General features: G+C 43.9%; 1 protein-coding gene across 1 annotated transcript in view; it reads left to right on the top strand.

Moving 5' to 3' along the window:
• BEND6 (BEN domain containing 6) overlaps positions 1-26,223 on the top strand; it is a 281,971-nt gene that overhangs the window by 219,670 nt on the left and 36,078 nt on the right. The window contains exon 6 of the mRNA XM_085609193.1: positions 17,280-17,497. Within this exon, the coding sequence (XP_085465319.1) occupies positions 17,280-17,497 (218 nt within the window). The remainder of the gene's footprint in view (positions 1-17,279; positions 17,498-26,223) is intronic.

The following is a 26,223-nucleotide window of genomic DNA, read 5'->3' on the forward strand; positions in this document are numbered from 1 at the left end:
AGTTATCCATCCCATTGATAGTGGTAGTAGGAAATACAGACATTCTTACAGGCATGAATGATGAAGGGGATACTCACATAGACTTGTTGCTGAGTTGCTGCCTGGGATTGCGAGTCCCATAATACCTGCACCAGGAGAGGAGGGGCTGCAGCTGCTTACCCTCACCTTGGGCTTTTAAGCACCCACAACCTGCCGCAGCTCAGGATACTCATGGAGACTTGTTGCTTCCTTGCTACCTTAGACTTCGAGTCCCATAATACCTACCCCAGGAAAGGAGGGGCTGCTGCTGCTCTCTTGTGCCGCACACTCAAAAGCCCCCCTCACCTTCAGCGGTGCAGAATACTGACGGAGAATTATTGCTGCCTTTCTGCGTGGGATTCTGAGCCCCATAATACCTGCCCCAGGAGAGGAGGGGCTGCAGCTGCGCTCCCGCACCATGGGCTTAAAAACGCCCACCACCTCCCTCCGCTCAGGATACTCATGGAAACTTGTAGCTGCCTTGCTGCCTGGGACTTTGAGTCCCATAATACCTGCCCCAGGAGAGGAGGGGTGCTATTGCTCTCCCGCACCGTCACTTAAAAGCACCCACTACCTCCAGCGGCGTGTGCTGTGCCCAGGTGAAGCCCACTCCAAGGCTGGGTATGTCCTGCCCCCATTAGCGCCAGGAAGAAGCAGGGCAGGGTCACCCCCTTGGCTTTGTATCTGATCACTGTTTATTGTCTCAACAAGACCTCTTCATACTACCCAGGTAATGTAGTCTCACTTCATTTGTAAGGTCACCTTTGGTATCCTGCTCCTTGTTTGCTCTGATTCTCTGCGTGTTTGCACACTTGCTGGGGTGAGACTTTGTCCCCTAGCAATTACTCCTTGCATGTTTGCACACCTGCTGGGATGGGACTTCATCTCCCAGCACTGACTTCTTCCTTGTTTGTGCACTTGCTGGGGAGGGATTGCTCCCTCCAGCTCTGACCCTCAGTGTGTTTGCACATTTGTGGGGGTGGGTCTTTAGATCCACACAATATTAAAGTTCAGAGGTAGCCAGGCCACCCCATTTATAATTTGATCTTGCTACATCATGGGTAAGAGGAATTCTCTTCGCTCTGCTGGAGCAGTGGCTACATGGGGGCCTCAGGACTGTCCTTCTGTTATTTCATATCTAACCTTGTCGATTGGAGCTTTAAATGATCAAATCCAGTCTGCAGAAGAAGAGCTAGGAATACCAGAGAAATCAAATAAAATTCCTTTATCATGTCCTATGAAAGAAAATAAGAGTGGTGAGGCCTGTATGGAGGGGGTTCCCCCCTTTAAGGGATGAAGCACAGAAGGGGGTCACAGTATTCAATTCATTTGACCACTAGTTGACATACATCATGAGCCATGTGCCTCCGCCTTTGAATCAACCCAGTCTGCAAAGAAAAAGAAAAAAGGAACATGGGTGTGAAAAAGTAACTGGTGTAGGGAAAGTTCACACAACTGAAGGTGGTCCCATTCACAATGATTAAGTACTGTCCCATATTAGTAAACAGGACTTAAATCTTTTATCGAGCTGCACAATGTCAAGTGTTGAACCACTGTTGAATAACTTATGTGAGAAAATTGAATTGTTAATTAAAAATGCACTAGCTAGTCTCGTTGAGAAAATGTAATTGATAGAGTACAAGCTTATTAATCCAGGCCCTGTGGGGAGTGTTAAATCAAATCTTAATACGGTTAATAACCATCCCTGTGATGAAATGTCAAACTTCCCTATAGACCTTCAGGGTACCTCAATACCGTACTATCTTCCCTCTCGTCCCCTACACAGGTCTGACAATGAATTCACACAGAGGAAAATTCAGTGAACACAAGTCCTCCCCCCTTAGGAATCTTGAAAACAGAAGCTCGAATCATGAACGGGTTAGACCTCCTATTGTTGCATTCTAATTGCCAGGGTAAAGTCATTCATAGATCCCCACAAGAAGACGATAACAGATACAGGGGAGGCAGTGTCTCCCTTTGCCCACAGTTTGGCCAAAAAGACCATAGGTTCCTACATATAGACTCCACTTGCCTCCTAAATCGGCACACCTGACAGGTGTTCCACCATTGAGATCTGGATCGAGTTAAACTACACACAAATTAAAAAACAAACTGATGTAATAGGCAGATAGGGATTGGGGATTGTATAGCTGCCCATATTGACATGGTAAGAAGAATCGAACGGGTTGGGCCCAGGGAAAAAACACAGAATGGGGATTGTGTTATTGTTAACTTTGATCAGTTAGATCGTGCTAGGCAATTATAATGTCAAGTCTCACAAATTAATCCTGCTAAAACAGTAATTAAGAATTTACCCTTAGGTTACTTTTATCCACAAAATATCCCTGAGAGACCCTTTGTGAATTTGTCAGGGTTATAGGCGAGTCAGCAAGTTTTGATCGGGTCTATAAAGGTGGAGAACAGATCTGAATTCATAGGTACCCTTGATTGTAATGACTAACTGATTAACCCTGATACTAATGTACCTGTGTTACAGGGGATCGTAGATGGACAGCCACCAAGTCATATACCTGTCATAACACATAAGAGGATCATCTTTTTAAAAAGAAATCTTTGAAATATTGCTGACCTGATCAATGAGCAATCTGACATTAGATGTTTGAGCCTAATAAAAGATAACCGTATTGTGGGGCTACAAGAGACTTGGGATACAGGTGCAACTTTTTATTTTGATGGATACACTTCCTTTTTTCCCCACCATCCCCTCTTCTAGGAGTAGAGCCGCGGATGGCCTACTCACATTTATTTCCCTTGATATTACTAGTAAAGTGCCTTGAGTCAAAACGGGCCCACAGTTTTTATTGGTGGTTAACGTGACATTCAAAACATCATTCAGTCTATTAGTATTAACAGTTTACAATCCCTATTTGCAGAATACCCCTTACAATCATTTAATGGTCCTAAACAAGTTTCTTGTCAGGTATTTGGAAAAGTAATGTTCCCCCGTGTGGTAATTTTACTCAGAGATTTTAATATTCATTTATGTTCTCCGCCTTGTTTCGTCAGAGAGGAGACACCTCTAGATGGTAATTTTCATTTTGAGCACAAGAAGCAAGGTGATTGACGGAGCAGCATTATGGCTGGCAATAATCTGGTACTCCCTAACCATGACAAAGGTGAGGAAGAACTCACAGAAGCCATCCCTACCTTTATTTGATGAAGTTCTAACTCCATTATTGAATACATATTGATTTCTGCTAACTTAGTCTACTTTGACAAGCATTACAAGGCCATCTGTAGTCAATTCAGTGACCACAAACCCCTGCAACTATCTATTGAATGGTGTCAAAACTGTAGCTCAGGGTCGTAATCTGAAGTGGTCTAAGGTTGCCCCACAGACCTTATTGGGAAACTTAAATCTCATGTGTGGGCAGGACATCCACATTCGTTCAGAGTCCATTACCGACTGATGGATTGTTACTTGCCTTCCAAAAGATCTGTAAGTTCATCTGTGAGTACCTAGCCATTATGGGAGAGAAATCTAAGATCCCAGAATGTAGATGGTTTGACCACAATTGTACAAAGTTTCACAAAACTTGGTCTTAGCTTTTAAGAAAATCCCAAGAAACAGCAAGGAGGTTGCCCTATGCAGAAAGGCTTACAAGATTGAACTTGTTAACTGGAAGAATGCTATTAGTAAAGAAGCATGGGATCCAATTATTTGGGTCAACTCTTTAAAACATAGTTCCAGATGTTTGGAGATAGCAAACTATCTATATTTTACAGGTACCACCAATGGTTTGTTGGAATGTCAAACACCCTCTGAGGTTTGGGTAGAGTATTTTCAGGCAACAAGTGGCTATGACTCTGCTAACATATCAGACCCTGCTGTGAAGGTCATGCATGTTAAATCTAACTTGGTTTTCTATGAAGAAAAGCTAACAGACAGTTGCCTGCATGTCTAAAAACAAAGCGCCGATTCCCGATGGCGTACCCACTGATTTTTATAAAACAGATTCTGAGAAATGGGCAAATATTTTGACTAATACTTTTAAATGCAACAGCAATAGAAGAAATCCCTCAAACGTGGTCTAGGTCAGTCATAATTCTAGTGTTCAAAAAAGGGGAAAGAAATGACCAGTTTTATTACACACCAACATCACTCATCATAGTTAAGGACATGGGAAGAGTCATTCTCTCTAGATTGTCGTCATGGTTCAACGAAAATAAAGTTTTGTCCGATTTACAGTATAGTTTTAGAGCGGTCAGAAGCACCCTGGATCAAGGCCTGAACTTGCAGTTGATTAAAGGGAAGAACACTATCGCCAAAGGGGTCTGTTCATGGCCTTTATGTCGGTTTTCGACAATGTCAATAGTAGTTAACATGGGTCTTGACAAGGATGTAGTGTGTTTTTTACACAAACTACATAAAGGGCTGTCTGTGGTAGTTAGATATAATTGGGCTAAGAACATCACTGCACCATTTCAGGTCTCCCAGAGAATTAGACAGGGATGTATACTGACCCCCTCTTATTTACAGTATATATTAACAATTTGGGGAGGACCCTATGTACATCCCTAGGCGGGCTCCTATCTCATTCCTAACCTTTTGTATGCTGATGACGAGGTGTTTTTCGCATTGATAGTTGTAGTTCTACAACATCTGCTCAATTTGTTTGTTATTTTTATGAATAATTTGGACTTGTGTGCAAACTTTGGACAATCATATACCATGGTGTTGGGACCTGGACGAAATGGACAGAGTAAATACATCCCAGAGGGGGGTGAGATTTCTAGGATAAAAGCCTCTTACCTGGGGGACTTATTTGACGGTAAGGGTTCATGGGCCAAAAAGGAATGCTATGGTTAGGGCAGTGGCCTCTGTGTTTGACTTTGTAAGCTGCTTGGGGACCAAGCCTATTAAGGCACTGATTAAAATATACCATTATATATGTTGTCCCTGGTATCTTATGGCAGCAATATCTGGGGCTATAAAGAGACCTCTGAGATACAGGTAAGTAAGACTAAGTTTTTGAGATGCCTACTCTCGGTTCTAAAATCTATGAACCTTAATCAAACGTTTTACAATATGGCTTAGTCCAGAATTGGAACTGAACAAGGCAATCCTGAAGGACTGTATACATCTGGATAAGGCTGATTTTATTCCTTGTCTTAGATATAACAGATTAGTCTTTAGGGATTTTTGATGACCAGATCGATACAACTGCCCTGATTTCGAGGGGATCTTATGTGGGAAAACAAAAACATTATATCTCCGTAGGGCAAGCATCCAGGGAGAGCAGGGAGCTTTGTAAGCCCTCCGTGTGAGCTTATGCTATCACGGAATCTTGTCAGTACATAGAACCCTACCTCACAGTAGTTACAAAGCCACATCCTTCGCTTTCTGTGAACAAGATTTAGGATGAACCTGTTGCACTGGATTTCAGCTGTGCCGATGGGCTGGAATAACACTGAAAATGTGCCCCCATGCAGCTGTGACTGCTTTTCCTATCAAGATACAATTAATTTTGTTTTATTCTCTGAATATTATAGTACTCAGCGTAGCGTAATCAATTTATTTGACTACTATTGAGTGGAAAACAATTCTCTCAAACAAGACCTGACTTAATTTTCTTACAGATGCTGCCTAATGAATATGTTTGCCAATTTTCTAGTAGGCGGCATTAAAACCAGCAAAAGAAGAGGTTGATAGTGATTTTTTTTTTAACAACAGATTTTATTGATTTTTCAAAAGTGCAAAATGAGCAAAGCCCAGCAAGCATTATACATGGAACAAGCATATTGTAGAAGTTCTCGGCACCAAATACCAACCCCACTGAGGGTCTGCAAAACATCAGACCAGAACACCTCTCCCCCAACCATGCACCACAAACCCTACGGACATATTATAAAACAACATTGTGCAAACATGCTCCTTGCCCACATGCAAAACTATTGCATTAAACCGGTGAGTTGCTTACTACTAGCCTGTCAAACGGGTCCCGGGAAACCGGAGGCCCCATGAGTGATAGATCAATGCCTCGGTATGTGGCCCAGCCCGCCCATATCTTCCTGTGCTTTTGCGGGCATCCCCGTGCCTAAAACACCACCACTTCAGCCGACAGGCACCTATCCATGGCTTTTTTCCAATTACCTATACTGGGTGGGGACGCCACCTTCGAGTGTTGCGCAATGTCACCATTGGCAAGTGTAAGACCCGAGAATAGCAGGTGTCGTTTATATCTGTTCCCCCGATGTCTTCCGTGCCATGTAGGAGAATCAGCCTTGGGTCTGCAGGAATGTTCCACGCTAGGACCCGCCCCAAGCAAGACCTAATACCAGACCAGAAGTGTTGCAGCGCCCCGCAGTTCCATACCGTGTGAAGGAACGACCCCCTCCTCTGAGTCGCAGCGGAGGCACATGGGAGATTGACTAGCCCCCATCTTATAGAGGCGTAAGCGTGTATAGTAAATCCTATGGAGGTACCTAAATTGGATCAACCGGTACTGGGTGGAGACAGCAGAGTACCTAGGGCTAGCCAATGCCTTGGCCCAGTCGTCGTCCGTCAGAGTGGGTACATCCGCCTCCCACGCCGCCCGAGTCCGGTGTATAGTGGTCGTGGAGTGTGCAGTGATTATTTGATAAATTTGTCTAATTTTATGGACCCCAGTTCCCCCATGAACAACGGGCCCTCGAGCGGGTGAAACTCAGGCAGAGTCGTGAGGTCTCTTATTAAAGGGGACACGGTGTGACGGAGCTGCAGATATCTATGAAATTATGTTTTATGGAGCTCGAAGTCTTCCTGCAGCCTCTGGAAAGACTTGAGCGTCGACCCCTGCATTATATCTCCCAACGTGGAGATCCCTATGTCGTCCCACCTATGGAACCCTACAAGCGATGAAACTGGCCGGAGGTGGGAACCCTGCCAAAGAGGTGTTGCACATGTCAGCTTACCCCACCAACCCATTTGGCGGACCACCCACCTCCATATCTGGATGACTGTCCTACACGCCAGGGGAAGCTCCGTCAGAGACGAGGAACGATACAGGAGGTGGAGCAGTAGGGTTTCTGCTATGAAAAGTCTCTCCACAGCATAAGCTGGGTCTGCCTGAGAGCTATACCACCATTAGTTTATCACTAGAAGGTGCGATGCCCAGTAGTATGCCCGAACTCCTGCCGCTGCTATACCGCCGCAGTATGTAGATTGAACACATGTTGCAAGCACCACCCTTACCCCTCCCCCCCCCAGAGAAACCTATTCAAAACAGCGTTGATCTGACGGAACCATGATGGTGGGATGGGAATTGGGTAATTCTGTAGCCGATAAAGCAGGCGTGGTAGAGGCACCATTTTAAAAATGCAAGATCTGCCGTATAACAAGAGGGGTAGTTGAGACCACACCATCGTCTCATCTCGCACCAAGGGGAGCAATGGCGCAATGTTGCGTGACCATGACACGGTCGGGCACCGCATGATATACAACCCAAGGTACCTAAAGCCCTCCTCCGTGACAATCAACTGCGAGGCCCAAGCCGGAGACCACTGATCCCCAGTGATAGGGAACAAAATTGACTTAGATGGATTGGCATAAAGCCCAGAGATTTCCCCGAAAATCAGCAGAATCTGGAGCACCCGAGGCCCGGAGACCCAGGGATCCGACATAAAAAACAAGGCGTGGTCGGCATAAAGCGCAATTCTGTCTGAGCACTCCGGTGTCCAATCCAGACCCCGAAAGACAGAGTCCAGGCGGACCAAGGCAGCCAGGGGCTCGATGGCCAACATGAACAGAAGCCGGGAGAGTGGGCACCCCTGTCTTGTGCCCCTGCGGATGGGGAAGGGGGTCGAACAGTGACCAGCCACTCGGACTGATGCAGTGAGGTCGGTATATAGTAACTTTACGTACTCCCTGAAGCGGGGGCCCACATTTACTGCCTCCAGGAGCTTAAAGAGGTACTTCCAACTCAGTGAATCGAATGCTTTGTCGATATCTGCGAGCAAGACAGCCACAGGGCGCTCCAGGCGGTGGGCTTCCGCCACAGCATTGTGGGCGTGTCTGATATTATGTCTAGTGGAACGGTGGGGCATAAAGCCTGCTTGATTTGGATGTACCAGATCTTGTATGCACGTACGGAGTCGGTCCGCCAGGACCTTCCCCAGCAGCTTCGGCTCGAAATTTAACAAGGATATGGGGCGGTACGAGCCCGGGTCCTCCGGTGGGCGGCCTGGTTTAAGAAAGACTACGATCTCCGCATGCCTCCAATCCGAAGGCAGGACGCGCCGCTCCGAGGCGTCACGGAGCGCTTCCAGTAGATGAGGTCCCAGAGTCTCCAGATGGGGCCGCAGGAAGTCGCACAGGAACCCGTTCGGGCCAGGCGCCCGTCCTGGTTGTGTGTTGGATAATGCCGCCCGTAGCTCGTCTAAAGAAATGGGTTCCTCCAAGGGGGCACGTTGCTCATCTGAAAGGCGGCGGCGAGGGATATCTACAAAGATGGCGTCTATAAGGGGTTCTGCAATAACCTCCCGCTCCTCATATAACGACGTGTAGAAATCAGCAAAGGGCTGTACAACCGCCTCCAGGGAGGTGCACATGACCCCCTTGGGGGACCGCAAGAGGGGAACCTGCGTCGGGCCGCCCTGGTTTGACAAAGCCTGTGAAGCATCTGGCTAGACTTATTGCCCAATTGGTAGATCCTATACTGAGTAGCTAGCCTGGCCTCTTTGGCTGAGTCTGTGTGGGTTTGATGAAGCTGCTGTTGAACATGCAAGAGGTTCCCTCGTGCAGCAGGGTCAGAGCCCTCCACTACCAGGGACTGGAGCTCGTCTTGTCTATTTTCAAGGTCATGCACCTGAGCCAGACGACGCTGCTTCTCCCCTGTGCGATAGCTGATATCAACCCCGCTTGAGCGCTTGAGCGCCTCCCAGAAAGTGACCGGGGACTGGCCGAACCAACATTGAAGCTGAGATAATCAGTGATTGCCCGACTCAGTGTCTCACGATACTCCATGTCCCAAAGCAACCAGGGGGACATGCGCCACCTATATGAGGCCCTGTTCGTCTGCAGGCGCAGCTTAAGTTCCCCGGGGCAGTATGGACGTATGTGACACCCTATGCATGTAGCTATGTGGGATGAACAGGTAGTCGAGGTGAGAAAGAGTGGGGTGGACTGACGACGCATAGGAGAACCCGACTTCAGCAGGGTGAAGGGCCTGCCACGTGTCCACCCAGCCCAGAGTGTGTGCCAGCATGTTTAGTTTGGATGTAGTGGGGGGTAAATCTGGTTGTCGAGCTCGCCACCTATCCAAGGGACCCATAGTATCGTTCCAATCACCCCCTAGCACCATCAGGCCACCCGGAAGATCAGCCCAGAGCTGTGTCAATTTATCTGTAAACGTCTGGACTAGTGGTGGGGGGGCGTATATACTGCCTAGTGTAATCTGTTCGCCGGCTACGGTACCCACAATCACAGTGAAGTGGCCACCAGGATCTAGCCAGTGTCGTGTAACCTGGAGTGGCACCCTACGATGTACAAGTATGGCCATGCCCCGCGCCCCTCGTTTGAAGCCAGAATGGTACACTGTAGTGTAGCCATATTGGGCAAGGCACAGGGCTTTCGTGTCCAGAAGGTGTGTCTCCTGGAGTAATAGGATGTCTGCCGCATAGCACTTCGCCTGCTGGAGCACGGCCCCCGTTTGATCTTATTAAGTAAGTCTTGCACGTTTAAGGCGAGAATGTCAGTGTCCCCTGTGTAGAGTTACCTGCCATATGTGCCATTCCTAGATGTCAGGGCACAAAGGGTCGACCGGTGTGCGCACGGCAGAGCAGTAGAGTGTGTGCATGGTGCGAAAACAAAAAACAGAACAAACAATAACACAATAACTGTCGCCAACCCCCCACCCCCATACTTACAGTAACATGGAATATCTGTTGCGGTGGAATCCCTCCGCAGGCCTTCAACAGGATGACCCAAGCGGTTCCTCCAATGCCCCCCCCCTTCCAACTTCACCCAACATTACCCAAACGTTCGGGCGGTTGATGGTGATTTAATGGGATGATTGTTCATGTTTTTGAGAAGGCACTGTGCTTTTCTCATTTTAATTCATGGCTAGTATGATTTTTAAAGTATTGTATCAAGATTATATATTTATTGCAAGTTTGATTCCCTATTTATGTATCATAAGGCTGATTATAATGTGTTGGTTGGGTAGGATGGTATTTGACACCAATGAGACTAAAGGCAATGTTTTGGGGTTCATACGCATGTTGGAAGAGGTGTGATGAGACATGCACTTGCCATCATAACTGGTGGATATGCCAGCTCATCAAAGACTCGTGGAGGGCTTATCTCTTATTAAAAACGTGAGCAGTGTACAAAGCTGTTAAAGCCATTGTTTATATTATTGTTATGAATAGCGTTCAAACCTGCAGCTGTACCCTACAAGTAAGCTGAACTCTCAACTTTTATTAGCTGCTAGAATGAGAATTGCTCGGAAATGGAAGGCCCCATATCTCCCTAGTATCAATCAATCAGTGATTTGTAAAGCGCGCTACATACCCGCGAGGGTCTCAAGGCACTGGGCTTTCGTGTCCAGAAGGTGTGTCTCCTGGAGTAATAGGATGTCTGCCGCATAGCACTTCGCCTGCTGGAGCACGGCCCCCGTTTGACCTTATTAAGTAAGTCTTGCACGTTTAAGGCGAGAATGTCAGTGTCCCCTGTGTAGAGTTACCTGCCATATGTGCCATTCCTAGATGTCAGGGCACAAAGGGTCGACCGGTGTGCGCACGGCAGAGCAGTAGAGTGTGTGCATGGTGCGAAAACAAAAAACAGAACAAACAATAACACAATAACTGTCGCCAACCCCCCACCCCCATACTTACAGTAACATGGAATATCTGTTGCGGTGGAATCCCTCCGCAGGCCTTCAACAGGATGACCCAAGCGGTTCCTCCAATGGACCCCCCCCCCTTCCAACTTCACCCAACATTACCCAAACGTTCGGGCGGTTGATGGTGATTTAATGGGATGATTGTTCATGTTTTTGAGAAGGCACTGTGCTTTTCTCATTTTAATTCATGGCTAGTATGATTTTTAAAGGATTTTATCAAGATTATATATTTATTGCAAGTTTGATTCCCTATTTATGTATCATAAGGCTGATTATAATGTGTTGGTTGGGTAGGATGGTATTTGACACCAATGAGACTAAAGGCAATGTTTTGGGGTTCATACGCATGTTGGAAGAGGTGTGATGAGACATGCACTTGCCATCATAACTGGTGGATATGCCAGCTCATCAAAGACTCGTGGAGGGCTTATCTCTTATTAAAAACGTGAGCAGTGTACAAAGCTGTTAAAGCCATTGTTTATATTATTGTTATGAAAAGCGTTCAAACCTGCAGCTGTACCCTACAAGTAAGCTGAACTCTCAACTTGTATTAGCTGCTAGAATGAGAATTGCTCGGAAATGGAAGGCCCCATATCTCCCTAGTATCAATCAATCAGTGATTTGTAAAGCGTGCTACATACCCGCGAGGGTCTCAAGGCACTGGGGTGGGGTGGGGGGGCTGCTACTGATCGAACAGCCAGGTCTTGAGTGTTCTTCTGAAGGTCAGCAGGTCTTGGGTCTGTCGTAGGCTAAGTGGCAGGGTGTTCCATGTTTTGGCGACGAGGTGGGAGAAGGATCTCCCGCCGGTGGTAGTTCTTCGGATGCGCGGGACGGTGGCTAGTGAGAGGTCTGCGGAGCATAGCTGGCAGTTGGGGATGTAGAAGGAGAGATGTCTGTTGAGGTAGGCAGGGCCAGTCTTGTGGAGTGCCTTGTGTGCATGGATGAGGAGCTTGAAGGATATCCTCTTGTTGACGGGGAGCCAGTGCAGGTTTCTCAGGTGGGGGGGTGATGTGGCTGTGGCGTGGTACGTCGAGGATCAGTCGTGCTGAAGCGTTTTGGATGCGTTGCAGTCGTTTGATGAGCTTGGTCGGGGCTCCCGCATAGAGGGAATTTCTGTAGTTGAGTCTGCTGCTGACGAGGGCCTGGGTGACTGTCTTTCTTGTATCTGTTGGGATCCATTTGTAGATCTTGCGGAGCATGCGGAGAGTGTTGAAGCAGGAGGAGGAGACGGCGTTGACTTGCTTGGTCATTGAGAGCATTGAGTCTAGGATGATTCCCAGGTTGCGTGCGTGGTCTGTGGGTGTCGGGGCTGTCCCCAGTGCCGTCGGCCACCAGGAGTCGCCCCAGGCTGAAGGGTTGGGGCCGAGGATGAGGACCTCCGTCTTGTCCGAGTTCAGCTTCAGGCGGCTGATCTTCATCCAGTCGGCAACGACCTTCATTCCTTCGTGGAGGTTGGCTTTGGCGGTGATGGGGTCCTTGGTGAGGGAGAGGATCAGTTAAGTGTCGTCGGCGTAGGAGATTATGTTGAGGTCGTGCTGTCGGGTGACGTGTGCAAGCGGGGTCATGTAGATGTTGAACAGTGTCGGGCTGAGGGAGGATTCCTGGGGTACGCCGCAGAGAGGTCTAGGAGGATGACTGCTGCGGTCTCACCGTTGTCCAGCAGGGTCCTAATGTCGGTGGTGGCGATGAGGGTGGTCTCGGTGCTGTGGGTGCTGCGGAACCCTGACTGGGAAGGGTCCAGGATTCTGTTTTCTTCGAGGTATTGGGTTAGCTGTCTGTTGACGATCTTCTTGATGACCTTGGCTGGGAACGGGAGCAGAGAGATGGGCCGGAAGTTCTTGAGGTCTCTTGGGTCTGCCTTGGGTTTTTTGAGTAGAGCGTTGATCTCAGCGTGTTTCCAGTATGAATCTGTTGTGAGTCAAAGTCTTTAATTTATATGCAATGGAAAAATTGACAGTGACAGTCAGAAACAAGCTCTCATGATTTGAAAATAAAGGACACCCTCCAAGCTTGTATAAAGAGATTCTTAGGTGATGCATTTACATCCCCCGTCCTACGAGGTCTAACAGCAGGCATTGCTCTGTCTCCCCAGCGAACCAAGCATTTTTGGTGTTTGTACCCTTTGATCACCTTGCCTGACCTTTGGTGCCTTCTTTCTGACTGGACTCATTGCATGATGTGCACATACCTACTGTTTAATGCTGTACAAAGTGCTAAATGTCTCACAATTGGGTTGGGTATGTTTCATACAGTGTGTAAGGTAAGGGATCTTTTTACGAGTATAGCATAACATGACACTACTGTTTGATTCCTGGTATAACTTTAAATATTGTTGTTTAGAACATCATTTTGATAACGTTCCTGTCAACTGAATCATAGAAAAAATTCTCGCTATATCTGCCAGTATTTTATCACAGAGACAATGAGGATTGTCTCCAATGTTGATGACATGTTTTCATTATTATTGTTTACTTTTTCATAATTTTATGTTGACCTTAGATATTATCAGGAATCCTCCTGGATGGCTGAAGTGGGTGAATGGTCAATGTGTTATGCGTACTCCATCAATAATTTGCATACAGGACCCTCTTAAAGGGGGCCAAAGATTTCTTACAGGTATCCTGTGAAACCCTTATTGGGTTCGATGATGAAACAGCATTAAAAGAGTAATGAATGTACCAAGCTCATAAAATAAGTCCTTGCTAACCACAATAATAGATGAAAAAGATTAAGTATAGAAAATAAAAGAACAGGCTTTGGAAAGATAATAATTTATTGATCGATTTGGATACAAATTGGTTAAATCTAAACAGAAATATTAAAACCAAAAGAATATGTTTGGCCTTGGAAGGCTTCTTTCTAAGCCCAGGTGAAGATAACACTGTGGATGAAGATTTGACAGAGCGAGGCTTCTAGCTTTTTTAGGCTGGTAGCCTTTTCTGGCTAGGCACCAAAAGATAAACACCCTGACACACCAAAAGTTCAGTGGAACACCACACAGTTCTTTATCACTTGTCTTGTACACAAAAAGGTTAGTGGTAAATGCAAATAGTCTGTCAATGTACAAGAGTTTTCATCTGTAGTCTCTGGTTCCTCGCATCTATCAGGCTACTTAGGACTTCTCGGGCACTTGGATTTCCCACACTAGGCATACTCCTCAAAGCAGACAGGCAGTGTACCCTAGGAGTTCACGGTTCAAGTTGAAAATATTTCTGGTTCCACTCTTGTACGCAGTTTCCGTACAACAGAAACTCAGACAGAGGCGAACATGCTTCTTGTTCATCTCTTAGAAATAAATGTAAGCAACTCAGTAGAGGGTGAGCTGAGATTTGTTTGGTATACTATTCTATCCTAAAGCACACTTATGATAGATTTCCCCTATACTGTTCTCCACCTACCTTTTCAGCAAAGTTACTCACAGCAAAATCTAGTGATAGTATGTCTTTCCTGTAATTTGAAATTACCAGAGTTCCAACTTTTGTGTAAGAGCACCTCTGTCCCTTCCTTCCCACTTGATCTAGAACTTCAAAGACATCCCAAGTAGTGATGCAGCACAGATGTAGTGGTCACCCTTACCAGCATTAGGCCTACTCCCACTAAGGAGAAATAATTACCCCTGGGTTTGATAATTGTAAAGCAATTGTCGTGACTGAAATTGAAATGTGTTTAATACTTTGAGCTGCCGGAGGGGGACATCAGTATAGTATTTCCGCTGCTGTTTTTATATCTGTTGATGGCTGTCTTAGTTTTTAAGTAACATTTTCTTTCCTATTATACAGCCTTAAAAATATCTTGCTAAATTACTCAATTCACTACAAACTATATACTTTTCAATTTTATTGTAATCAAATTCAAAATATATTTCATGCTATTGGCCTTTCATCCACAAAAACATGTATAAAAAAAATACACACGTCTTTCTTAAAACTATAATTGTGGAAAAAATACACAAAATTGAGGGAACAGTAAAAGAAAGAATAATTGCGGTAAAAAGATTTCGATCCTCGGCATACATAATGCTGATAATAAAAGTCTAATAGCTTTTTCACAAAATTTCTACTGCTAATGTATTACATTTTGTGTCCTTTGCTTGCGCTTTTTTCTATGAAAGCCTAAGGTATCATTCAGGTACTGGGCAACTCTCCAAATCGGAGATCCGTGGTCAGAATTGAGATGTTTTATTATTAGGATGCTCTGCCTTGTCGGATGGAAGGTGATTAGGAAGGACGTATTGAATTAATGAAAATGGGAGGCCGATGAACAACGTTTAGAGAGAAGCAAAGGGAAGGAAAGGGACGACTTGAATTTGGCAGGCTATGACAATGGCCTATCTCTAAAATGGTTTCGAAGATTAAATTGCCTCTTGACATTGACCCACTCTAGATTGAATTATTAGACAGAGACCCAGACACAATGAATGCAGAGTTGTATGGACAAAGGAAACAACGTGTAAGCACAGCTGTCACTGAGTTGGGAGAGATCAGCGCCTGGATCTGTCCTAGGGAGACTGCCAAAGGGGGAATAGTGTGTACAGCCATGAACCCCGAGAGAGGCTGCAGTGCATTATAACTTCCGGCCGCAGGATGGGGGCTATAGCAACACAATGGCCTCCTGAGGGATGGACAGGCATACACTATATACTCCAACGGTGCACTCCATTTTTCATATATGAAGCACGCGACAGTGTCCTTTTTCAAGTCAAACAGGTTACACGGTATATGGTGTAACAGAAATTAGAGTAGTAAATGCCTACTTCAATCAAGTGAAGTGGGTGAAGGAGAAGCTTGAGTTATGGGTGAAGTTTGTTGCTGTGTTGTTGAGTTAGTTGTCTTATGTTGTTGTGGTGCTGCACATTTCTGTTGCTGGATTTTGGCATGTTTTGTTTTGAATTGTGATATGTTATTGTGCTCTTACATTCTGATGTGTTATTCCGATGATCTTGTTTTGTAGTGATGTTGAGTTATTTTATTTTTGTATTTTGTACTCTTTCCTGATTTGTATTATAGTGGTGTTGCTCCACTGCTGTGATGTAGGGCACTATTTTGCTGTATCGTGGTCAGTTGTATTTTTTTATTGTGTCATTGTACTGTGGTGCATATTTCTGTGTGTTGTGTGCTGTCATGATGTGTCGTATTTTGTGCGTTCATGTTAAACTGGGTTATATCGTCATGATCTTGTGCTATTTGTATTGCTCTGTAACATCGTGCTGTGCCCTCATATCTATCCCAGAGTCACATTGGACTTTGCCTTTGATCATCCTTCTGCATTGATCTCCATGGCTATTCACACAATGAATTGTGAACATTTCCGTATTATTTAGCAGTCAGTAGAATAATGCTATATTCATAAAATATAACTAATTGTGTTTTTTTTTAAAGGGACTATTTTCTTTATCTGCGATTCTTCAATTATTTACTTTAAGTGTACTTTGACAGACATATTTTTTTCAGACCATCTAAAAAGTGAAGTCGTGTTTTCCTTTCTGAAAGCTATAGAGGTGTGGTCAAAACTATGCAAGCAAGTTCACTGGTACATCTGCATACAATGGCATTTTCCTTAAAGGAACAGAGTAGTTGGTGACTGCATAAGAAAATGGGATGCAGATGGTAGATGTAGGCAGGGTTTATGAAGTAAAATTTTGGGGTATTCGTTTGCCAGTTTCAAAAAGAAGGAAACGAATGAACTCGGTCAACAAGCCTCCCCTCCGTTCAGCCTTACTTGTGTAATAATTCTATCGTTTAACTAAACCAGTACATGACTCAGAGGTACAGCTTCCAATTTGAATTTTGCATGCAAAGAAGGATGTAACTGGTAATGTAATATTGTAACATTGTCTGTAACCTTATACAATCCTACATTACATAAATACCTATATTTTGGTGAGATGCTTACAAAGTTGTGTGTTTTGAGAAAGTCTTGAAATGGGCTAACATGGTTTGGTGTTGTGGTAAAGTGCTATTGGTTATAAAAACAATTTAAAAATAAGGTTATTCAATTTCCCTGTATAAGTACATTGTTGGGGTATATGAGGGTCTTGTATGGGGGCAGCCACAGAACAACATATAGATTTCACAGAAGATATTAAGGTCAACAGGTGAGTTTCAGTCACTGTCAAAGGAAAAGGTTCTTTTTGATGAGAGCAATTATTCTGTTGAATAAACTCCCTAAAGACATGTTCATTGTGCAGTCAATATTTTGGGATGCTCGCAGACTTGTATGCTGTTTGGGACTCATTTTGCTTTCCCCCTCCTTTGGCACCGGAATAGCTCATGTGCTGTGAGCTAAGACTCTAAATTCTGGCAAGAGAAAGATTAACTTAATGGCCCACGGTCTTTGTTCTACTATGTAATAACTGTTGTATCTATGTAACTCGTTGCCATGGATACGTATTTTACAGACTGTTTTGTGCTGTTTCAGTTTTGCCTAAAGCTGTTACACATTTTGAGGAGCTTGTGAGTATGGCAGATGCACTACTCAAAGGCGGGCTGAACTCAGCCGCTTCTAACATCCCACCACAGACCAGCTGGCAAACACAAAATACGCCTTTGACAGAGTCCAATACAGCAAAGCAGAGCAACTGCAACTCTCCACTGTTGCTAACTGTGGTGAAAGAGGAGCCAACTGTTATTGAGCAGGTCAGTGATGTTTTTCTTTGTTAGTGTTTTGATAAGTTTTTCTGGTTTAAGAGCCCCTGGACTCTGAATGGTATGCAGTGCATCAAATGGTAAATTTATAAATAGAATATTTGATAAATACATTTATAAATAGAATATTTGATAAATACATCAAACTACCAATACCTCCTGGATTACACATTTGTTATGTGTGTTTCTTGTATTTGATGGCAACACTTGCCCTGTTTTTATATGACTGTAATGGAGTCACTGTGGGCACAATCTGTACATAAATACCACTAGTGTTAAAAGGGAGGAATTAGACCAAGGAGAGGAGTATTGCAGATAAAACTGCAGTTTGTATCTTTGGTAAATTGATAAACAGCATCAGTTCGTTTTAACCCTTCTAATTGCATCACTGTGAAACTAAAGAATGCACTGCTGAAATAAATTAAGTGCAGTGTTGATATGAATAGCAGCCCTTCATATTTTTTTCTCGTACAGATTGGTTAAATGTAACTGTAACACTCACCATCACATCGTAGATTAAACATATTTACAACTGAACATATTGAATCATGAGCTACCCCCATACATTTAATCCCATACCTCACATCCCCAACCAACATATCCTAAAATCTTAGCCATATACTTCAAACCCCTAACCTCACACCCAGCCCTTAACCCTACACCCCTAACCTTGCACCCTAACCCTGTACCCTTAACATCTAACCCTATAGCCTTTACCACTTCAACCTATACCCTTAATCTAAACCATCTTTCGGAACGTATTGCTCCTCAGTCCCTATATCTCAAACATGTAACTAAACCCAATACCTCAAACCATCAGCTCTATTTTCTTAACCTACCTTCCCCTTCCCTTAATCTCTGCACTTCATACCCTTAATCCTATACCCAAACCCTTTACTCCTAACTCTTAACATGTATCCTGTGTACCTCAAACCATTAGCCTCATACCCCAAGCCCTTAACTCTTAATGCCATACCCTAAACCATATACCATCAATACTTAACCCCTATGCCCAATACCCTTAACCTTTCGTGCGCTTTCACACTGTCCTTACTTTAATACATTTCACAAACAAATACTCTGGAATCAATTTTTTTAGAAGCGTTGCTTTAAATTTCAAACCTGGGTGTTTCTTTATTGAACAAAACTCTGATTTTGCCATAGGTAGACAATGCCAATCTGGTGGTTTATCTCCTGTCTGCTTGTTGCATATGTGTGGAGTAACAGTTGGGCAGATGATAGGACCTACATCAATGGCATGGAAAGTAAAACTGTGTTTTCATATAGGGTAGCGCTTATATGAGTACCTGTCTGAATTGCTACCTCCTAGACACACATTTCAATTAACTGTAAACTGACCAACATTTTCAAGTGTGACTTGGAGTTAATGATAAGGAGCATCCCTATCTTTGAATGTACTGCATTTTGTTTGTATACCCCTCATCTCAATATTAGTTTTGATAAAATGAAATTATTTTTTTTATTTTGGGGACCTTTAAAATATTCATCCAGTGGAGCATTCTAGTTGAACCAACATTTCAATGTCAGATGATCGTGATCACTACTTCCACAGTTTGAGTCCTATGGTTTACAGCTGCTGAGCAGGGACATTTGAAGTATGTAAACCCCATTATGTTACATACCCTTGATGCGCTTCTGAGGAGAAGTTCAGCTTGGCTTTGCAAGTGCAGAAAACTTCATGTCCTCTTAAAGCCTTTCAAAAGACTACAAGAACGGGATACCTGAAGTGGAGACTGCAGCCTCACTGGTTAACACCTTAATGGGACAAAGTGCGCCATCACATCATTGTTGAACCAAGCTTAATTTATAGGCAATGTGTAAGGTATTGGTGCAACACTTCAAACAGTAAAACAGTGAGAATACCACACAGAAAGATTCCTCACCAGGTAGGAATAATGGAGTTTGATTTAATAAATAAAACAAGACCAAAACAACTAAAAGCCAATAAGTAGAACTTGAGTTATTATTATTATTTTTAAATTAACTGTGAAATAGCATTTAGAAGCAATAAGTGCTTACTTGGGATATCTGGTCACACCAGACCAGGACAAAGTCAAAAGTTCAGGCCTACCGCAATAGAGAGCGAGCTGAATAAAGGGACCCAGTGAGGTCCTCTGAGCCAAAGTACCTAAACACTGAAGGCATTGAAGATGCGGGGTGCAGCCGAGGCGATGCGTCAGTATTAAGACATGCAGTGGCGGCAATGCACCAGTCCTGATCCACACAGCAGCGGCGATGCGTTGGCTCCAATCAGCAGAGAGCTGCGGTGCGGTGATTCAACGTTGGTGTTGAGGATGCCATCAACGGGGATGCGTAGACTTTGCACGGGGAAGAGTATCACGCAGTGGTGGTTCCAAAGGCAATGCATCGGGCTGATCCACACAGCAGAGGAGATGTGCCAGTTCGGATACATGATACAGGAGGGATGCGCCAGTTCTGATCCATGCAACAGGAGCGATACGTCTGTTCTGAGCCACACAACAGAAGCAATACACTGGTTCTGATCCTCACAACAGGAGCTATGTGCTGGTTCTGATCCACGCAACAGCAGTGGGGCACTCGTTTGACAGGAGATGCATGGGTTTGGCTGGAGAAAACACCTTAGACCCACTTCCAAGGGTCCAGGACTGGGGTGGCACCATTTGGCAAGGCAGACTCACAGATGGCAGAGTACAGGTGCAGAACAAGGTCGTTGGAAGTATTTTATGTCCCTGAGACTTCAGATCAGGAGGCCAGCCAGCTAGCACTTGGAGTCACTCTGGGTTCAAGTGATTCAGGTCCAGTCCCTCTCATGCAGGCAGGGGAACATCAGGCAGCAGAGCAACACAACAAGGCAGGAATCCGGCAAGGCAGCAGTCCAGCAGAGTGACAGTCCTTCAGCACCACACAAGTTCTTCTTTCTGGCAGAATCTTCACATGTCCAGAAGTGTGCTTAATTTGTGGTGCCAGAGGTCCAGTAATTAAACCCGGTTGTGCCTTTGAAGTGGGGGAGACTTCAAAAACATGCCTTTAATGTGCACAGAGGTAATCCCTTCCTACCCTGGCTTCCGACTCACTACAGGTGGGTATGCAGCTCTCTGTGTGGGGAAATGACACAGCCTATTCAGGTGTAAGTGAGGCTGGGTCCAGCTGCTCTCTCCCATCCCACCAGGATGGCCCGTCAAGTCACACCTAAGCTCACATTGCGTGTGGCCGTCTAGAGGGAATACACAAAGCCTAGCTGTTACCCACAGTAAGTGCAGCAGGCCCGCTAGTAGCATTTAATTTGCAGATTCTGGGCACATGCAGTGCACTTTACCTGGGACTTATAAGTCAATCAAATAAGCCAATTGGAGATGAGCCAATATTACCATGTTTAGGGGAGCGTGTACAAGCATTTTAGAACTGATTAGCAGTGGTAAAGTGTGCAGAGTCCTAAAGCCAGCAAAATCGAGGTCAGAAAAGTGAAGAAGGTAGAAAAAATGTTGGAGGGAAGACCACCCTAAGGCTTTCAGGTCTAACAAGCTACATGTAAGAATAGACAAACACAGATTTAACACCACAAAAAACTTACCTGAAATGATTGTTGGTAACTACGTCTTGCAAAGCATACATGTCATACAAGATGGTATTAAAGTGGGGTACAAACACACATTGCTGTACAATTCAAAAACTCAAGTTCTTGTAGATACTGGAACTTAGAAACAAAACTGGAATAGGAATATTAGTTTCATATCTCACCACAGAGAATTTTGAAACTGGCAACATCATTGCACCTACACCAGTAAGACCAAGAACACCCAAATAAATATGAGTTTTTTGCCCATCTATGGTGAGGTTTGAAGATAATGTCATTTTGATGCTCACTTTAACAACATCTGTACCAAAGAACAATTAGGAAGAACAAGGAGACAGCCACATACATTCACTCTTCCTTTCTACCATACTGCTAGTATCCTTTTACTCTATTGTAACCTGCACCACATAAGAAAGGGATCACTTTAGATCTGGTTCATTAGGTGGCATGAGCTGCATACCACTGCTCAGACCTGAGACCTACTGAAGTGACTATGGATTAGCTACATTTCAAGAATTGAACTGAGTTGAATTTTTACTGACTGTTCGTTTAGTTAAATTCTGGAGGATTCATCTACAGGCGGTATACCAAAACGTATTATTGCATCAGATCACTTGGAGGCACCCTAGGGCACAGCACCCCACCTCACACGCACCCTTGCCCCTAGCTGCCTATATATTAACTGATTCAGAGCAACATGATTTGATGATCTCTGATTGATGTTACTTCAACCATGTTAATGTATATATCAGGACACCCTGCTACTGATATCAGTTCCCAGGGCAGGGAAAATACAATTGTACATACAAATCCCTAGGAAACAAATTATTTAGTAAGCATTGTATAAGGTAATTGCTAATTCATTACTAAGAATGCCAAGCGTACACATGAAAACAAAACTAAAATATTCTATCAAAATATCGTTAAAATCAATGATATACAGTGTCTGTACAATTACATGACAAATTAAAGACAGAATAATTCATGGCAAAACTGCCTCTCATCTCAATGAACATACCATAGACAAGGTATGAATTATACAAGCTCAAAAATACAAAATGAGTGTGATACTATTTGATAGTTTAGATACAACTCTTACAATAATGTAGGTATTTATCTGATTGGATCACATTGTATGATTGACAGGAATAATTTTTCGTTAACACAATGAATCATAGAATATCTCAATGTATATAATCTGAGAGACAATAAAGTGGCTTTAATGATGGATGAATCTTCGTAGGATTGAGTCTATGCGTGTTTCGACAACCCAAGCTCCTTCACCAGGAAAGTCAAATGTAAAATGCCTATAAACACATAATGCATACACTCAGCTGTTTAATCAGTCAGACTTAAGAGAAGAAAGGAAAGATAAGCTGGAAAGTTAAACTGTGAGTGGTGTCCTTCACTGAAAGTAGTGCATAAGAATAATCGTGATTAAAGGAAAGTCAAAGATATAAATCCAATTCTGCCCCCACCGAGGGCGGGTGGTTTGAACTTTCTATTTTTGGGGAGGAATAGGCATAAGGCAAACTCTTATCAAAATGCTGAGTACCAATGGAGTAATGTGGCTGTGTGGATGAAGCCCAGTAAAATGGCAAGACGGATTGATAAAAACGGGCTACTAGGGGAATGCATAGATGTTCGGAGAAAACCAAACAAAACATTGTTCAGAGCCAGAGTCTGCTCAGTGGAATTACACTCTCACAAATACAGATCACATGCGTCAGTGTCTCTTCTGCTTTGCTACAAAATCGCCATTGCTTGTTTGTTTCTCACTTTTGTCGTCCAACCCAGTAACATCCTAAAGGGAGCAAGCCGAATCACTATCTCATGAAGTTAGTTGTTGCTCTGATGGGCAGTGAAGAGCACAGATAAGCTGGGAGGCAACCTGGTGAATATAGTTTTGTCACTCAGCTGCCGTGCTTTTTTTCCTTAGGTCTTTTTGGTCTTCTATCAGAGATAAGGCTTTAGCGTTCTTCATTGCAAGTTTGGCAATGGCTTTTTCGGGAGGTCATAACGTTCTCTAATTCCAAAACCTGCATGGCCTTTTTTAGGCATGTCCCCCATTCAGAGTATGGCTCCTGGCTTTTCTTCCAAACCAGCTGCGTTAGAGTGTTGAGTGGAGCTGTTAGTAATTTTAAGCAGTATGCTATCCGTTTCGCGTACAGACCTAGGGTTTACTTCAGGATGTTGAATTCCAGCCTGATTTGGGATTGGTTAGTTCACAAACAGTTTTCTGTATTGCGTGCTTTGCAGCTTGTCTAATAGCTCGAATAAGTGATCTTTGAACATTATAGCACCATACGATAGGGTAGGCATCACTTTAGTAGCAACCACGGTTAACAGAGGTTGCAGGTTTGGGCCAGTCAGGTTCCTTTTTAGCTGCCCCATTGCCCGTTGTAAATGCATGGCAGTGGTCTTTACCGCATCCTCTTGAGCCCCGCTTTAGCAACCTCTTTCATCCATTCAGCAATAGGCCATTGGCAGCTGCCATCTGAGAACATGTTTTCATGATCACTGTGGTCACTGTTATCCAGCGTCCCCACCTCTGTATCCCCGGGTCTTCTAGGCAATATCAACAGGGGGTTGGCATTTTATTAAATTGTTGTAAATATTTCCCCCACTCCTTTTGGCGTGCTATTACTGTTTCTTTTTCTTTTCCCCGGGTGAGATTGTTCATTTGCCCGAGCCCCTTAGTTTCCTGACAGTGCGAAGGCTTGCCTGATTAAGTTCATCTTTCTTTAACTGCGCCCTTCTTATTAATTTCCTGTATGTTGGTCTGAGGAGTTGGATCTTTTGTTTCCAGTCCCTACTCGTGCCCCTGTTCATTCTAAAGTGACATACTGAAGCGGCTGTGGATTCGCTGCTTTTCAGGAGCCAGCAACGAATTGCCCGTACATTTCTCAATGGAACTGTATACATATTTTTTGGTGCTGATGGTGCTTGATCGTTCGTAGACACACAGGGGCAGATTTACAAGCCCCTTGCGCCACTTTTGCGTCACTTTTCCCATGTTAAAAGTGACACAAAAGTGGTGCAAGGGGCTTGTAAATCTGCCCCACAGTTCTTAAACAACGCTCAAATGACTAGATAGGGGCAGCCCCCACTGTTATCGTCCAATTTCTTTAATAGACGCCACCATGAAGGTTTTGGGTGGGGTGATTTTAAACAGACTGGAGGACTGGGCAGAACTTAAGGGGGTGATTACCGAAACCCAGTATGGGTTTCGGAAGGGAAAGTCCACAGTGGACCAATGTCTCAACCTATATTTAATTAGTGCCAAATACACTATAGCCAAAAAGGGATAATTATTTCTGGCCTTTATGGACCTCTCAGCTGCGTTTGATCGTGTGAATCGCAGCAAATTGTGGGCACTGCTTGGCGATATGGGGATTGACTCCTCACTTATAGGCATATTGCATACTCTTCACTCCGACACCTCAGCCGTAGTTAGGTACTCGCCCGCGGGGCATCTAACCAAAAGTTTTGAATGCTTGAGTGGGGTGCGCCAGAGTTGCATTCTTGCACCTTTTTTATTTGTGTTATATATAAATGGGTTGAACTCCACTCTTAGCAGTATTGCGACAGATGTCCCTAGGATAGGCTCACGTAAAGTTCCAGTCCTATTATATGCAGATGATGCTGTTCTCCTGGCTCGTACTCCCTCTGCACTACAAATTTTAGTAGATGGTTTTACAACTTTTATGACAAATCTGGACATGTCTACTAATCTCACTAAATCATATGTGATGACGGTTAGGCATAACCTTTGATGTAAAGCTGAATTTTAAAAATTTAATAGACGAAAAATGTCTTAACATGTCCAGGATTACAGGGTCCATCAAGGGCTATGCCACACTGTTGGGGTACTGGACGCCCGGTCTTATTTTCAAATTGTATAATTCCATTTGCTGTTCAGTGGTTCTATATGGTAGCGAAGTTTGGCATTTCACAGCAACGTCGAAACTTTAAACTGTGGAAAATAAATATCTGAAAAGCTTGCTGAGAGTTCCACCTAGCTCACCTACTTTCAGCATTCACGAGGAGTTGGGGGTCAGCTATATCTCTGACTTGGTGGCCGTCAGACCTCTCCTTTGCTGGCTTAAAATTTGGCTCAATGAAGACTCTGGACTAAAAAAATCTGTTTTATTGGACTGCTTGAACTTGGATCATAGCAGCAGAATCCCGTGGCTGCGATACGTCAAAACCATCTTTATGAAGTTGGGACGTGAGGAACTGTACAGTGCACCCGAGACAATTAGGCCCAGCGACAAGGGGAGTATAAAGATCTTGCATTCTAATTTTCTGGTTACCACCTGTGAAAAGGCGGAACTCTTAAAGCGGACTGTGAGAGAACATGCCTTGGTCAAAACAACCACTGGTATAGAACCCTATCTGTCTTTTGTACTTAACCCACATGAAAGATTTTTAATGACCCGTTTTAGATTTGGTCTTATCCACTTTTTATTAGCAGTGCCAGAGGGTTTTACTGAGAAACTTAGTGATAAAGGGCCCTGTGGCTGCGATCATAGATCTCCACAGGATACCCTTCACTTTATATTTTTATGCTCTTTTTATGCCGGGCCAAGGAGACAGTATCTGAAAGATCTGCTTAAGAAACTTAAGTTTAAACATGTAAGGGTGGCATTACTGTTTTAAAAAATGTCTACTGATCACTTTAAATTATTCTGTGTTCTAAACATTTTGAAGGCAGCAATGAGATTACGAAAAACTAGAGGAGTTGGCTATTAATCCATTGTAATGAACTTGAAGATTGTGTATTGCATTGACTGGTTGGGAGGTTCTTCTTTTAAATGTAATGCTCTAATGATTTAATTTTAAATCGAAATAAAGCTTATTGAACTGAACTGAACTGACTAGAGACTGCTTCTTATATTCTGTTCCTTACTAACAAGATTGTTTTATTAAGGCTGGAAGTGACTTAAACAAGCTGCGAAGTTAGGAATTATTATTAGATAGATTACATTGTGCGCACTATTTATATTGAAGTCTACTTTTTTTCCAAAATAGACTTGAACTTTGGATTAATTCAGGAACTGTCATTGTGTTGGTTTTCATATATGCACTATACTATGTAGAAAAAATACTTCATTTTGGACTATTGCACATCATAGAT

The sequence above is a fragment of the Triturus cristatus genome, chromosome 6, assembly GCF_964204655.1.
Source record: "Triturus cristatus chromosome 6, aTriCri1.1, whole genome shotgun sequence".
Lineage (NCBI taxonomy): Eukaryota > Metazoa > Chordata > Amphibia > Caudata > Salamandridae > Triturus > Triturus cristatus.